Here is a 17,168-nt window from a genome sequence, read left to right as displayed (position 1 = left end):
TTCGCGCGCTTTTTTAAATTTTCTTTCATTTTGTTTAGTTACCTAGTTTGTGAACGGTACAAAAAAATGTAAAGTTGTATTAATTCATATTAATAATTACATATTATGAATTAATTTTATTTGTACGTTTTACAAATAATTTAATATCTATTTTCTTACACAATCATTAAAAATTTATTTTATGTAAATCCCCCGGAAAGTAGTAAATTATTGAATGCGACAATTTAAATGTCAAAATGATAGGTTAACTGTCAATGTAGTTGTCAGTTTGTCACTTGTCAATTTGTCATTTGTCAAAAGTAAAAATTATGATGGCCGATGGGGAACGATGGGAATGTAATCAGTAAACGAAAAATAAATTAGCGAAGTAAATATTCATATGAAGAGAAATGTTTCCCTCTAACAAATCTGTGTTTATTTCCTATAGTGTTTTAAAATGAAAACAAATTAGTGAAGCAACGCTATCAACATGTAAGTTCAGATAATTGCGTTTTTATGAACGATGTTTATCAAATTTGTGACACACAAAGGGCTTGTTATTGTATCGAATGTAATGATTTCATCTTTATAGGGAGAACTTTACCGGGTCATTCGATCCGGTAGCAGAAAGATGGAATGCTACGATAGATTTCGGCAAGATTACCATGGACAGGAACTTTGCCCTTTTGATCGTATCCCTAATATCGAGTATACTATGGGTAGTTTATATAACTTACTACAATAGCCGAGTTCTGGGATTCATACTAACGAGGTTGATCAATAGATTTTACTTTCAAGACGAAAATTTCAAGATTGGTAAGTTTTTTTTTTATTAGTCTTAATTGCGAAATCAAGTGTGTCTAGAATATAAAAATCAATGTCAAGGATAAAGGTGAGTAAATGAGCATTAGAGATAATTTAACGATTCGTTAAAATCATTGTGAATATTACTCTCCATGTAGAAAAAAAGGTCATAAGTTTAATCATGATCTTGAGCAGAAATTATGTTTTTGTGTATTTGTTTATTAAATATCTACATTATTTTTTGTTAGGTATTTATGAAAATTTGTTGATGTTTTGCTTTTTGTTTGACTTTTATTTTAAGTAAATACTTTTATTGTATTGGGTGTTATTCATATAATATTGAAAGAAAATACTAAATAAAAAATATTAGAATGGATAATGTCATAGCCTTTATAACTAGCTTTTAAAACAGTCAGCCTGTAAAAGAATTTCTCATAGATATTTCTGGAATATTGTGTATAGTATTCAGGATACATGTGAAATGTTCTTTCATCCTTTAACTTCCATACGAAAACATCAAGACATTCCTACATACATAATACATCTATACATGTAATAAATCTGTAGAAGGGTCAATTCTGTACATTGAAAATATTGAAAAAATAAATAGCAGGGGGTGTTACTGAATCGATACCAAGCCCAAATATGTGATTAAAAAAATTTTTGTCTGTCTGTCTGTCTGTATGTTCAGGCATCACGTGAAAACTAACGGTTCGATTTTGATGAAACTTGGTATAATTATACCTTATTATTCTGGGCGTAAAATAGGATACTTTTTATCCTGAAAAAATACGTAGAAAAAAAATTAATCTTCATTTTTCAGTTTTATCCATAGACGTTGTTCCCTAGAACCGCGAAAACACGTTGCGTATTATTATAGGCCTAGCCGTATTTGGGTCCAATAGATATTTATTATTTATAAGATGTCACTGTCAGAGTTACTCAAAATGAAGAAATAAACCATCCACGCGAAGACCGACATCCGCGCGGGCGGAGTCGCGGGCGGAAGCTAGTATAATTATAATAATTATAATTTTTGATAAGATATGATATCTCAACACTCATCATGGTTACCTACTAGTTTGAGAAATATCAGTCTGGATGGAGTAATTATTTTACATTAAATAATTTTAAGGGTAATTAGGGGTGATTTTGCAATCCTTGGTTAAAACTTATTTGTTGATTAAAATATAAAGCATCAATTTCCAAAACTGTGTTCTTTTGGCAGTTTTTATTTTTCATTCTTGTGAATGTTCATTTCATATTGTGATTACTCAGTAATATGTTTTACTTGTATTAACTTTACTTTACTTTTGACGGATGAGTTATAATCAAAGTTTATAAAATCATCCCTTCAAGTAATACAAACTGTAATAATTTGATTAAATTAAATACTGTACTGAATTATTTCTATAATCAATATCCAAATGAAGAGGGAAGCCATAGGATTTGAGGCTCAAGTTTTAAAATAAATTGATGAATATTGTGTTTATAACGCAAAACAGTTTAAGACAAAACTTTATATGTGGCTATTAAGCAAACATTTTTATAATGTAAGGGACTTTTTGGATTATAAACATAAATATTGACATGTATAATAATAAATAGGTATTTGAACTAAACTATAATAATTAATGTTTATATAATACTAGCTTACCACCCGCTTTGTCTAAAACCTAATAAATTATATACGAAAACCTTCCTCTTGAATCACTTTATCTATTAAAAAAAACCGCATCAAAATCCGTTGCATAGTTTTAAAGATTTAAGCATACAAAGGGACATAGGGACAGAGAAAGCGACTTTGTTTTATACTATGTAGTGATTTTTTTTTTTTTGATTATGCGAAGCTGTGAAATTATGTTTGCATGCCAGTATAACTGGCGAATGTGCTGTACTTTCCTTATAGTAATAACTTGTGAAAGATATTTTTATTTATTTATTTATTTATTTATAATATGCAAAACAACTTTTATTTTTATTTTGGGACAGATTATCTCATCAAGGTTAAAAACTTATGAGAGTAAATGTCTTTAGCAGTTTATCTTGTGATCAACATGGAATACAATAATATAATAGATTCCATTTTATACATATTTCATTGTATAATTATAGAAATGTATATAAATTAGTCATTAGTTCTGTTATTTCATTTCAGGTTCCTTTACTCTTAATGCTCTCTCTGGAAAAATAATGTTCCGTGATATTGTGTATATTAATTACGACTACACACTGAGAATTCAAGACGGTTACCTAATATTTAGGTGGTGGCGATCATATGTACCTAAAGATGTTTCTGAAGGTGAGATTTTAATCTTTATATAGTTTTAAACAAAATGTTTTTCTTGTGTCATTATTTTCAACATAATGTTTTATTACTGCCTACAAAAATATTATTAAAATAAATAAGCTACTCATATTTTATGTTTGGACTTTGTCCCTGGGTCAGTGGTTAACGGGTTCAATTCCCGGTGGAGACTTAAAGATGCGCTCTGACAGGACGTAAAGAGCTGATCAGCAACTTGCCTGTACAGACATTTGTTATGAATGCAATATTTTTGTTCACAGATTTGTCACATTCTGATACTCGCCTATCCATAATGTTAAATGGTTTTGAATTACACTTCTACAATCGGTGCGAACTTTATCACGAACTTGAAAAAATTTTCGGCTTAGATCCCGTTATAAAACAGCCACATGACGATGACTCGACTGACCAAGACAAAGCTATGAATGATGCTAATGAAAAGAGAAGACGCGCTCAGGATACCGTCAGATCGGAGGCTGCAATGGCTAGAACTTGGCGAGATCTCATCCCAGTCATTAAAATCGATGTTTGCGCAGGTCGAGTGGTTTTCGGCAATCGCTTAGTTCCCACAACATTATCTATCAGTGTGGAAGAAGCTCATCTAATGTACAGTACCAAACCACCTGCATCCAGCTTGGATCATCTCATGCATTTCGTAAAAGTTAAAGCTGAAAATTGTAAAGTTATTTTAGCTCCTAGTCCAAATTACACAGCAATGGTTGATGAACCCCCACGTTACATGGGAGAAGGTTTTGTTGTGATGAGCTCAAACTACATCGAAGTCTATTTCTATATGGACGAACCAGGTCTAGTTCCTGAAGAACCAGTTTTGCTCCAATTAGCTAATGGTGATATTGTAGAGTCTGCTCCGCCTATATGGGGCGTCGACATCAAATGCGGTAAAGGAACCGACTTTAGCTACGGCCCATGGGCTGATCGGCAGAGAGACCATCTATTCAAATTCTTTTTCCCACCAAATTATAAAAGCTTAGAAGTCACTCCACAGCCAAAACCCGGCGATAGAAGACAAATGCAGTCTTTCGACATTCGCCTATCAACACTCAACGAAGCCACAATCGATATTTTGTTTACTAAAAACAAAGAGACAAATGCAGTTCATATCAATGTTGGTGCTGGGTCATACTTAGAGGTGACATTGCCGTGGATTGTTCTTCAAGATGGCTATACAACGAAAATTACGGGTCAATTGCTACACTTGGAAGCAACAACGAGTCTTCAATATAGAAGCTTAGCTGAGAGCGAAACTCTTGAATATACTGTAAAATGTCACTATCCACTTGTTTGGAACCACCACCAGTGTTGGCAACTTTCCCTTACTGGATGTAAAGCAACTGCCCATTTTGTGTACACACATATAGATTTTTTCCAAGATCTCACCAATGACTGGGCCAGTAAAGCGCGCCCAGATATTCTGCACTTTGTGCCATACACATGGAAGATATCATTACTGCTTAAAGAATGTGAAGTTGTCACAGTTAGTAATCAATACAACTGGATTGACTGCAGCTCGACGAATCAAGAAAATAATCACGTCGCTTTTTGTGGCGATCTCTTAGATGTCTCTTTCGATTTACCATTCGTTGATTTCCTACCTGATGTAATTCCACTTAAGATCTGGGTACAAGGAGAAGCAGTGGATATGAGTTTATACTTGCCCGAAGTCAATACTTCAAGATTACTGCTTTTATCAATTGACAAGAACATGAAATTAGTGCCGAGCAGATTAAGGGCATCAAAATGGCGAAGAAAATGTGTAAAATCACAAGGATGGGTTGACTGTTGGTCTGTTCCGATAGTCGCTTTGAGTGTTCGGTACAATTACCACCCTATCCCACCACTTGGACCAGAACCTCAAGCAGACATAACAACGCCTGAGAAGGAAGAAATTTTACTATCTCCCATGAGGATACCTAGAATGCGAAAACAACCGCAAATGAATTGGGGCATAGATGGCAATAACTTTGACAGAACAACACTTCCACCCGACAAAGTAAGCGTAGAGCTTGAAGTGGGTCCATCAGTTCTTCTTGCATATGGAACCATCATAACAAGTTTCATGAACTTGTTGGAAAATATTTTTGGTGAAGATCAAACATTTACAGATATGCAAAAAGCGCCCACAACAGGAACATATTATTGGGCCAGTGAAAACACCACAAAACTAAATGACAGAAGCAGTATTAATCAACATTCTGAAATTTCAATGGATGATTCGACAGATTCAAGTAAAGGTCCATTCGATCCGCGTAAATGTAGACCGCTCGATGTAAGCGTTTCTATCATAATCCATGACATTCAAGCTCATATGGTAAAAAATTGTAGTGAAAACGAACCTACCTGTCCAGTTATTTTAATTGAAAGATTTGGGTTTGAAATGGATAAAAGATTTAGAGAAACAAAACTTCAACTTCTTTTGAGCCCTTCGATACTCATTTCGGCAAATAATATGTCACGACCCGTCGTCAACGGAAGCACTAATTCGAGTGTGCTTCAACAAGGACATTTAATGCTTTCATCGTTTCAATTAAGAGGCAATGGATTTTTCAGTGACACTAACCGCTCCGTTGAAGAGGAAACTGTCGAATATGCCTGGATGATGGAGTTGCAATTAGGTCAGTTGACTGGACGAATGACACTACCTCAGCTATACCAAGTCGTTTCGTCGCTAGAAACATTCCTGTTACTAATTTGTGACAACGAGAATGAATTGATTCCACCAAATTCCGTTAAACAATGTCACCACGGTTTAAATAAGGCTTTATGTCCCGAAACAGACATTGCATTGAAATACAGGTGTCCCACAGCAAACGAGATAAAATACCGAATGATACGAGTAGCTATCGACCTCGTTGATTTGTACATCGCAGATTCCAATACTACACTCCAGTCTTGGATATCTCCCATACGACTCTCATTTTGCAATCTACACGGATCTGGCTGCGGTACTGGTATTACCGCTCTATTGCCTAACATTAAACTTGCTCTTTTCACACAAACAAATATGCAAACAAACAGCTACCACAATTCGAATGGTAGTGGAACAAGTAACAATGTGCCACCACAGACTAAACTGCCAGAGAGTGAAAATTGGGTTGGCGTTGGATCTGTTGCCTTGGGTCCCGTATTGATTGAAGCAGCGTCATCGCTACCACAAAGTCCCAAAAATGTTCATCTCGTACAACAGAAATTCTTGAAAACACATGATGATAAATTCAAAAGGTTATGGTTTCTTTGGCCAAATGAAGGTAAAGGTTCGCAATGCGGCTGTAACGGCGGATGTGCCTTTTTTGGTTCAAATAGAAATGGTGCAAACTTTTTCAAACCGTGCCCAACCGACATTCAAGAAGGTGTCAATATAGCCATGTTTAATGTTATAGAAACATCGCCCGGAGAATATGGCTATGGACAAAGCTTGTTACATCCTGGCCAGCTGGTGTTCCACACCCCACCCTATAATAGCCTGAATGTTTGCTTGCAACCTACTAACGTTTCAACACTCATACCTTCGCCATTGCCCCAAAATCTGAACAAATCACCACAACCAACGGACAGAAGAAGTTTGACGAGGCGATTTTCTTACACAAGCGTTAATAAAGCGAGCAATAACATATTGGTGTCGAGCACAAAGAGTGACGTTCCGTACGCTCGCTTGGTAGATTCCACAGCCCCCTTGGGTAGTTCAAAAATTGATAGCGATTCAAAACTCAACAAAACAATTTTAAATGTACCTCAAATGGAGAGTAGCGTTTCAGATTCGAAGCTAGCTTTGAGCTGTGGGATAGTAAAGGACAGTCCGAATATTACTGGCAGGAGACATATTCAAGTTGATAATGAACCATTTGCAGTACCTAAAGTTCCTCCAAGAAGTGTGGCTGTGTCAGAATCTCACTATTCTTTGAATTCCCAACATCCACACGAAGAAGTGACGCCACATCAAGTTCAAAGAACTATGTCTATAACGAGCGAGAATCAGTCAGAAGCATTTTTCTCTGCCGACGAGGACATGTTTCCCAGTCGTTCGTCTAGCTTGAAGCATTCCTTCGGCAGTCGCCATAGTAATCCGAGAGATAAACACGCATATGCCATTAATGATATTGGCAATGAAAAGTGGACTGCATCTATTCCGAGGTCTGAAGTTAGGGATGGACCTGATAATATAAGCAATATAAGTGGAGTGCAACCAGATTCTGAAAGCGGTTCGGTATCTTCAACTTCATTCATATCGGCGATTTCCTCTCAAGAAGACATGACTTTAGTCAATTTGCATATGCAGACGAATAAACCTATAGTAGACTCTCCACTACTTATGTCAAGTTACATGCATAATCTACCACAGTATAAATGCGGTAATTGGTCTACATGTTCCTTACCCACTGGTAACGATTTATTCACGCTTCCACTTTTTAGAAGAGCAGAGGATGGTACGCTAGTTTACGTGGGCCAGAAGTATCTACCGAACTTTGAAGCATTTGGCAAAGTTAACGTTTTAAAACTAATATCAAAGAGTACACAAAACAATCAAAGTTTACACGGCACATACGCGAACTTACCACCTAATTTTAATTCCCAAATCAAAACTCATCCATACCCATTAGCTTGGTGGGATTTACAACAAAATCTACAAGATAATCAAGAAACCAATACTGAGAAAAGCACAACATCAACATTAACTACTACAAGTGATACCAAAAATGGCTTATTCATAAGGCTTCGTGGTGAAATTGATATTATGCTTACTCCTCTCGTATTAGAAAGCACTCAAAAATTCGTTGAATCTATTACACCCGTACTAGCCAATGTACATCCGATCACTGTTATCAATCATTTGAGACTCTTATGCATTTCGTCTGTGGAATCGTCAAACGTTTTGAAGCAAAAACAACATGTATTAAATTGGTTGCCGCAAATGCAAGCTCGAAACGAATCCAGTATCATTATAGATAAAGACGATAAATGCAAACTGGCCATCATTCCTCAATCAAATATTTATGAAGAAACAATTTACACCCAAATCCAAGCTACAATGACTGTACCTAAAGTAAATATTATTTTCATTCAGTCATCTGTCGTAGAGGACATGATATCATTTTCTGCTTTGGACAACATACAAGATCTCACATGCGTCTCCCTGTTTGGTGTATCAATGGAAAATATTGTGGCCAAGTATGTTAGCTCAAGGAAAACGTTAGAATCAATACAGTTGTACTACAGACCTACATTACGAACTCTTGGAAGTAAGAAATCTTTTGGTATAATGAAGGGACCGAGAGCATTAATATCTCAGGCTTCAGGGCGAAAACGAGGGCCAGAAAAAGGAGAACCAGTCTTTATTGAAAGTTCACAACAACAATGTGAAGACACCAATGTTACATTGACAGTCGGTACGTAAACTTCTTATAATATAAATACGACTATTTAGTTATGAAACAAATGTAATAAATATATTTTTTGTAGGTAAAGTACATGGCCAGCTGCGACGAATTCGTAACGAATCATCTCAATTAAAAGACGCGACAATAACGGGTATTCCATGTCAACATTCTAAAGTCGCATTTAAATTCGTAAGAATCGATTCTAATGCTAGAGGATGTGAATCTGTGGTAAGTGATTTTTTTTATCTTATTAACTATATGTGTATTTATACTTCTAAAAATATTTTATAATTTAGAGTGGTGCTACAGAGGGTCAAAAAGAAAATTCAATTGGCTATATAATGTTTGAATGTGGCCTCGAAGGCGTCTCTGTGAAGGTGTCTAACCACTCTACGTCACACAAACCAAATGAGGAGAAGAAACCCGTAGTCGCTGACAACGAGAGCTGCCGGGAATCGGTTAAATCAGCAGAAGAGGTGAAGCCAGAGAAAGAAAAGAAAGGCATACGAACTTCCGGCTTCGAGGATCTGTTCAAGAAACGGGAGTCGAGTTCTAAGCCGAGTACACCGAATTTGAGCAGTTCCCAACCTCCGCCAGTTCCTCCCCCACCAGAGCCAATGACTCCAGGGCCTGACGAACCTTCGAACGATAGCTGCACTACCCTAGTACCGGCTAAAGACAACGGGAACACGACTTCGTGCTCGATAGATCTGAAAGTGGTTTGGTTTAACTTCGCAGCACCGCCGCGCACGCCGATTACTAAAAAGATTGATTACACTCGGTGAGTCTTTCAGTTCAAAACGTTTATGACTTTTCCATTTGGAACATGCTATTTTTTATTTATTTAATAACTTTAATATTGAATATATTCCAGTCTTTGTAAAAATTTACTTTTAATACCATGAATTTACTTGTACAGGCTGTTATGAACACTATTTAACATTTTTTGTAATTGGATTGAAAGATACTTAAAAATGTAAAATGATATAATAATAATAATAAAATTTACGGTCGCGAAGTAGGAATAACTTTGTACATTAACTTAGTATAACATATCTCTATTGCTCCTGCTTAAAAATAATGCGTCACGATCGCAGGGATCACATATGATTGCTCACGTGAACGGGATGCATTTTATTTGTTTATACTGCATTTTTTTCATATTGCTAGGCAATATTATGTTTGCAGCTACATTTGGCACCGACTTAGCACTTTATTGTGCATTGTTTTTTCACTAGACTCGATTGGAACCTGCTCAGCACAGCATCTCCAGCCATCAACGCGTGGATGAACCCGTGCAACCGGCTGGGCATCCGCGTGGTGGGCATGTACCGCGCGCGGGCCCGGCGCCTGGCCGCCACGGCCGCCAGCCTCATGGCCTCCGCGCTCGACCGCGCGCCGCAACACACGCTGCCCAAGGTCAGTGCTGCCCAACCCGGCCCACACCCGCCACAGCGCGTGCTGGATATAAATAAATAAATAAAAAGAAAAAAAGACGCGTGGCACTCGGGGATTGCCACGGTAAAGCTATTGCATAGCATGCCAACAAGCCACACCTCCGTGCCTGTCGGAGCGGGGAGCGTGAGGTTTTTCGTTGCGGAATTTCTCGATTCGGTCCCCGCGCTCAAGGCCCGCGATAGAAGCTATGGAATAGCTTAATAAATATTTCGGGACAATTTTCACACACGGCACGATCTGATCCCATACTAAGCTTTCGCTTGTGTTATGGAAACCAGATGGCTGATAAACATACATATATAATTTTAAATAAATACTTATATAGATAATTAACACCCAGACACAGAACATCTATGTTCATCACAAAAATATTTGCCCCGGGTGGGGATCGAACCCACGACCTCTGGCTTTAAAGGCAGGGCCACTACCAACCAAGCCAACCGGCCAGTCCATAATATCCGGCCAGTATGTAGTGTATATCCACAACGCATTGCGTAACCGTCTCAGCATCAGATCGATCGCTACCTCACACATTGCTCAAAGTACAGGGTGGTTAACGCACCACAAGAGGTCATAAATTCGATAGAAATATGTCTTCAGTGGACAAGACAGCTGATTACTTACCTGCAACAAAACATTGATATCACAAAAGTGGTATTGACTTATAATAAGCTTAGAATACGTCAAAAAATTGTCTGAACCAAAACTCTGCCTTCGCGTCTATTAGGCAGTGTTTTTTAATAAGCTATACAATAGAATGTGAACATTACTGTCGTGATATAAGTTGTTAATTGCAATGAATATTTCAAAAAACTATTCATACCATTTTTTTACAATTAAGTGAACTGTCTAAACAAAATAATATCAATTCCAGAGTCGCTACGGGCGTCACACACCCATGGCCAAACAGCTACGCGAAGAGCCATCACTACAGTTATGTGCTGTACTATTGAGATACGCGTTACAAGCCGATGCGGCTGCTGTGCAAGCGGATCTGGCTGAAAGACATCTACCCTCATTGTCTACGTTGCGACAGGTAAATAGAAACTAAAAACATATGGTTATAAAAACCCTAAATAAAGAACACTTTTGTGATAAGATTGTTTAATTATTATTTTTCTCAGAAAAAGTTAACTTATTTATACAACCTGTACTGTAATCCCTACTAATATTATAAATGCGAAAGTAACTCTGTCTGTCTGTCTGTTACGCTTTCCCGCTTAAATCTCTCAACCGATTTTGATGAAATTTGGCACAGACAATCTTTAGACCCTGAAAAAGAACATAGGCTACCTTGCGAAATATTACCACGGGGGAAGCCAGGGCGGACCGCTAGTTTGTGATAAATAAATAATTGAAATGTCTTGTAGGGTGTGATCGTGTTAACGCGGCAATGGAAGAACATCCTGTACACGCCGCTGCTACTCGAACACAGTTATAAGAGCAAAGTGATGAAACCTGTCGCTGTCACGTTCGCCTTGCCGGATTTAATTGAGGTATGAAAGGGATAGATATAGATGATAGAGATAGAGATAGATAGAGATGACTACACGAATTTTTTTATTTTAATTTTATTTAATTCATTTGATTTTTTTATCCAGTTTCTTTAATAGTGGTGTCCTCTTCAATTTTGTTTACAGAATATACACTTAAAGCGATAAATATTGATGATACAATTAAAAACCCGTTCTGATTTCTGACGCAGAATCAGACGACGCGACTACTTCGGTTGTTTACTTGTTTACCATAAAGTTTATTTTGTTTTAAATTGAACCTTATTCACAATGTCTTAAGGTTTACATTTACATTTTTTAAATCTAATTAAAAAAAAATATTTTGTCACATTTTCACAAGAGCCGTTATTATTTTATTTATTTTTATTTCCTATTTATTTTATTTTTGTATGTATATATTTATTTGTGCTCTGCCCTATTCCTATCCTTTACTTAATTTCTCTCTGTACAACCGGTTGTCTGGAAGAAATCGCTATTTAGCGATAAGACCGCCGTTTGTTGTAATGTATCCTAGGCTAAGTCTCATTTTGTAATTTATCTTGAGCAATAAAGCATAAATAAATAAATAAATAAATAAATAAGAGCCATGATAATTCTTTTGCAAATTATTTGAATATAAATAGAGACGAAAGAGATTATTCATGCCTTTCTAAAAATTTCGCAGGATTCAGTAGAAGGATGGCAAGAATATCAATTCGATAACGAAGGACTCGACGAAAACTGTCTTTTATTAAATATGGAACCGGATAAATTAGCTACTACATTGCCTGGTATGTATTCATGTAAAATTAAACTGAAAATATTTATTTTCTCACAATTATTAGATTATAATATTATATTTTAACATTGCATTAATATAATTGGCGCATAGTAAATAAAAAATTATTAAATAACTCTAGAATTAATGTTTTATTTCATTAACACCTAAACCTGTTATATACTGGTAAAACTTATTGGAAAATGATTCTTAATACAGTATATTTAAGGTTTAAATTGCTTCATTAACTTGTGACGTCGATATGATAAACTATTTATTTATAATATTTTATATTAAAATGATTTTGCAGTGTTCCATACCACTTTGTGTACAAACAATTTAGTCTGACTGTTGATTTTTAAAGTCTTTATTTAAGTGGGTGGAAATGATGTATTTTTTTAAGTGGGGAAATGGATAGCTTGCATAGTTATCAGATATAGGTTATCTATGTATGTATCGGAACTCGGATAGTTTCATATTAATAATGCATTTTGGTAAGCATCAAGAACAGCTAAAAATTAACAGAATCACGAATACGCGGCTCTATGTATCCAATTTCACTCTGTATATCTAAAAAATGAGGCGAAAAAAATTTTTCGATCGTAAAGCACTCTCTGATGCTTCGCATCGTCGTGCAAAAAAAAAGAATAAACAAAAAAAGAAAATGTGGTATGGAGCATTGCAATAAGGTGACGTAATCGCAAATCACTAACATGTGGGTTGTGTTGTCAAGCGGCGGTGCGGTCGGCTTGTCGCCCGCACTCCTACCCCTCCACGCCGCCCTCCGGTGCGTACGAGTACACGTTTTGTGAACGTTTTCTGTTCTATGTTCTTTGTTTTACTGTTTTTGTGGGTAGAGATGGCAATTTTGGGGGTATAAGTTGTAAAAGTTAATATAATTATGTTTGTAATGTAGTTATAATTACTGCTAACAGTTATTGAAGATGGTAAAGTAAGACGTAAAAACTAAATTTAATTTATCTAGCAACATTTTCTGGACCATGTTTTTGTTATAATTCAAGTTGATTGAAGAAAGAATTGGAACAAAAGATTTTCACAAAATATAAGTGTAATTGCGTTTTATTTTTCTTGTGGCTAATGCACAGCGTGGCGCACATCATCTGCTTTGCAACATTATAACCTACTCATATTATAATAAAGCATATTATTGGAACTGTCATTGCTTTTACCTTGTGCTTTATATTTATAGTACATGGGTCGCTATGGTTATCTTACTTTTCAGCTTACCTCATAATATTCATAAGCTTCACAAAGGCACTACACATGTTTTGTACAGTTCACATTTTGTTAAAAACTTGACTAATTATAATTAGTTTAGTCAATAAATCCTCTATGTAATTATTGTTTTTAATGAATCAATGAGTACATTTTTGATTTGTTCGTTGCCAATACTCATATTATGGGCAGTCAATATAAAGTAAATTAAACATAACTTTTCACTGTATAAATTTTCATTTTCTGACTTTATATTTGATCAAAATCAGTTTTTATGAATAGATAATCTACATGGACATTATTATAACACAAAATCGACAGTTCATTATTCATGGTCTGGATTATCACTTGCGTTACGACTTATATATTATTTATATTGTTTATATGTATGTATGGGTACAGTCCGCGCAGCGCAAAGCAGTCGTGCGAGCCTCGTATTCCCGTCGTTGCCATTCTCCACGAGGAAGACGCCGTTCCAAGACGACTCGATTGCTAGTGAGTCACCTTCATATATTTCATATAACATATTTTATATATTGTCTTTGATGGGAATAGCCTATCTTAGCAAAACATAATACCTCTTGGGAGTCAGTCATTTGAAGATCGTTACATTTCAATGTTGTCGTTATCATTCAGAGTTACTGAACACAAGCAGAACACCCTAAATTGAAAGAAATCTGGCGAAATTTGTATTGTGACTCCTACTGGATGGGGAATAAAGGTCTGACAAGTCAATATCTGTGTAGAATATTTTCAATTAGATTTTAAGAGGTTTACTGGGATTATTCTTATCTTGGTTGAAGTGTAGAAGTAGTTGGCAATCAGGGATTTTAACGAGTAACAATACAGTATATTTCTTAAATAATTATGCCTTATTTTAAAACAATTTTGTACAGATTATGGAACGTTGAAGGAAGATCTGCCAACCGTAGGTTCGAACCCATCCCTGTACTCTCAAGGCAGTCAGGATAACATAACATCTGACCGCGCAAGAGAGGACCTCTACCAGTGGATGGCGAAGCAAGAACCTATTAAAGTTGTACGTATAAAAACTTTTTTAGTCCCATATTACTATTCCGAAAAAAATGGGAATTTTTCGTGACTTCCCGTGATTTTATAGGTTTTGATGTGCTCTCTTTGTATTTGCCACCTTTTACGCTTAAGTTCGGTATGTAATTTGAATTGTTCTGTTTTCAGTCCATATTAAAAAAATAAGTATCGACCAATTGTTAAAATTGTTATAACGATACAAAATCTGTACTAAAAACACATTTATATAATATAAAAATGTACAATTTGCAGGAGCCGAAGAGTAAGAAGCCAATGATCCCAGCGTCCAAAATGAACCCACGCGTAGTGGCCCAATCCCTGCCGGCGTGCAGTCTGTATCCCTTGCAAGGGTCCCTCATGTTGCTGGACGCACACCTCGTGTTCCAACCGTTCCTGGCTGCTTTGGGGGTGTCACCGCACCAGGTTGCGCATGGAAAGGGTGAGTGTTTGATTGTGAATATATATATAAAAAAATCTTTAAATTGTATTATTGAGTGAATTCATTTTCTATTATCAAATATGTATTTTTGAGGTTTTTTACTCGATTTCAATAAATAATGTTCCTTTATCAATTTTAAAAACTTTAATATTTGCGCACAGCTTTATTTATACAATGCATAGAATACATTCTCGTGTGTGAAACAGGCTACAAACACAAAAATTCACGCAATCAAACTCAAACTCAAACTCAAACTCAAACATTTATTTATTCAATTAGACTTCTTCGAGAAGCACTTTTGAAACGTCAATACATATTTTTATCATTTACCACCGATTCGGAAAGCAGTATCTATGGAGAAGAATCGGCAAGAAACTCCATAGTTGCTCTTTTAAATCATTTCAGTATTACAATTTAATTTTACAAAATATGTAAGTAACCGTACGTATATATTATCATAATATGCCAAAGAACTGTCCTGCGGTTCTCACGCGACAACCCTCCATGGGTTTTTATCTTCCATATATTCCTTAATGCTGTAATAGGCTCTCTGAACTAAGACGTTTTTTACATAATTCTTAAATTTAGCACTACTAAACTCTTTAATACTATGAGGAATTTTGTTGTAAAAAAGTATACCTTGACCCATAAATGAATTTTTAACTTTAGCTAACCGGTAAAATGGCATTTCAATTTTATTTCTGTTCCTTGTGCCATAACAGTGTCTATCTCCTACTCTTGTGTGTGAGTCTGCGTTTTTGTGTACATATAAAATATTATTAAATATATACTGTGATGGTACAGTGAGGATACCAGTATTCTTAAAGAGATCTCTTAGTGAGAGTGAATCGAAATCCAAAGCTTAACTATTCCGTTCAAAGATCACTAGGTCCTTCGAGCCGGATCTTAATTCATTTACTTTACGGGCTAGCCGTACATCCTGAGTCAGCGCTTTACACGAGCCGCGAACGCTCCGTAACTCCGTAAAGCTATTGTTTTTACGGTAATGTAATAGGATCGTGTAAAGTAGCAAATCACCTCAGCAGCCCATACATTAACTTATCAGATGAGTCCAAAGACAGCAGCGGCAGTGGGGGTAATACGGGGAAGCTAATTATCCAGTTCAAAGACCACTTGGTCCTTCGAGCCGGATCTTATTTTTTTTTACTTTTCCAGGCGAGTCCAAGGACAGCAGCGGCAGCGGGGGTAACGCGGGGCTCGAGGCGCTGGGCTGCTCCGTGTCGCTGGCGGGCTGGCTCGACGCGCTGCGCGTGCACATCGTAGTCAGCGAGCTGGGCAGGCACGGCAAGGGGAAGGGGAAAGGTATTTAGCGATGGTTTTTTGTACAGAGAGCAATAAAAATGGAAGATAAAATGTTTATTTTAATGCTAATTAATCAATAAAACGTTTGCACAACTAAAAAACTGTACCAAATTTGCAAAAAACGATCTAGTTCTTTTATGTGTTCTTTAATGGCAGGAGACACGCTTGTTTAACAAAAAAATATGTATATATAAAAATGATTAAAAAAAATTGAAAATGTAAAAAAAAGACTGGCTTAACGGAGCCGGGTTATATTGATAAAATTATTAAATAGGCAATCATTAAATAGCAAATAGCAAATAATTTTCTATCCGTGCAGCGTCACAAAGCCAACCGGACATGGCGGCCGAGAGCCCCGCGTTCCTCTGCGAGAAGATATCCATCGACGTGCTCGTGAAGAAAGTGGCCGACATGGCCGTGGACGAGCTGGTGCAGAAGCAGAACGTCGTCTACATCTCCAGGGGACAGCTGAAGAAACATATCAGCACTATGATCAACTGTAACCTGAGCATACGGTTTATTTCGCAACAGGCAAGAAAATTTATTTATCAAAAAAAAAACTGTCTTCTCAATGAAATAGACTTGTTACTTGTTGACTTTGTCAACTACATTTCTGATTTTTTCAGACCTTAATTTTAAAATTATATGTTTTTCTGCAGGTTATAAATTTGTCCTACCATTTTCTAAGTAAATCTATACATACAATATACATATTATAATAAAATCGTAGGAAAGTCGAAACTGTACATTGAATATATATTTATAAAATAAAACTTGATGGGTGATCACACAACACATTAGGTACCGAAGCCAAAAATATAATTTTAAGATTTTTGTCTGTTTGTTTGTATGTATGTCCGGGCTTATCTCAAAAAGTATTGCATGGATTTACTTCAAATTTGGTACA

The 17,168-nt window shown here is 36.2% G+C and overlaps 2 protein-coding genes across 7 annotated transcripts in view; both read left to right on the top strand.

Moving 5' to 3' along the window:
- The window catches only part of LOC123706345 (long-chain-fatty-acid--CoA ligase 4), a 562,712-nt gene that overhangs the window by 78,291 nt on the left and 467,253 nt on the right, over nucleotides 1–17,168 (top strand). The window lies entirely within an intron of this gene.
- LOC123706366 (transmembrane protein KIAA1109) overlaps nucleotides 323–17,168 on the top strand; it is a 66,969-nt gene continuing 50,123 nt past the window's right edge. Inside the window, exons 1-16 of the mRNA XM_045655614.1 lie at nucleotides 323–471; nucleotides 572–795; nucleotides 2,942–3,085; nucleotides 3,352–8,493; nucleotides 8,567–8,712; nucleotides 8,781–9,265; nucleotides 9,723–9,903; nucleotides 10,817–10,978; nucleotides 11,313–11,438; nucleotides 12,121–12,226; nucleotides 12,947–13,000; nucleotides 13,852–13,944; nucleotides 14,346–14,488; nucleotides 14,752–14,938; nucleotides 16,115–16,261; nucleotides 16,581–16,792. Of these exons, the coding sequence (XP_045511570.1) occupies nucleotides 470–471; nucleotides 572–795; nucleotides 2,942–3,085; nucleotides 3,352–8,493; nucleotides 8,567–8,712; nucleotides 8,781–9,265; nucleotides 9,723–9,903; nucleotides 10,817–10,978; nucleotides 11,313–11,438; nucleotides 12,121–12,226; nucleotides 12,947–13,000; nucleotides 13,852–13,944; nucleotides 14,346–14,488; nucleotides 14,752–14,938; nucleotides 16,115–16,261; nucleotides 16,581–16,792 (7,554 nt within the window). The 5' untranslated portion in view covers nucleotides 323–469. The remainder of the gene's footprint in view (nucleotides 472–571; nucleotides 796–2,941; nucleotides 3,086–3,351; nucleotides 8,494–8,566; nucleotides 8,713–8,780; nucleotides 9,266–9,722; nucleotides 9,904–10,816; nucleotides 10,979–11,312; nucleotides 11,439–12,120; nucleotides 12,227–12,946; nucleotides 13,001–13,851; nucleotides 13,945–14,345; nucleotides 14,489–14,751; nucleotides 14,939–16,114; nucleotides 16,262–16,580; nucleotides 16,793–17,168) is intronic.

This window comes from Colias croceus, chromosome 3 (genome assembly GCF_905220415.1).
Source record: "Colias croceus chromosome 3, ilColCroc2.1".
NCBI classification, from domain to species: Eukaryota; Metazoa; Arthropoda; class Insecta; order Lepidoptera; family Pieridae; genus Colias; species Colias croceus.
The sequence above is the reverse complement of the archived record's forward strand: the minus strand, read 5'-3'. Positions and strand labels throughout refer to the sequence as shown.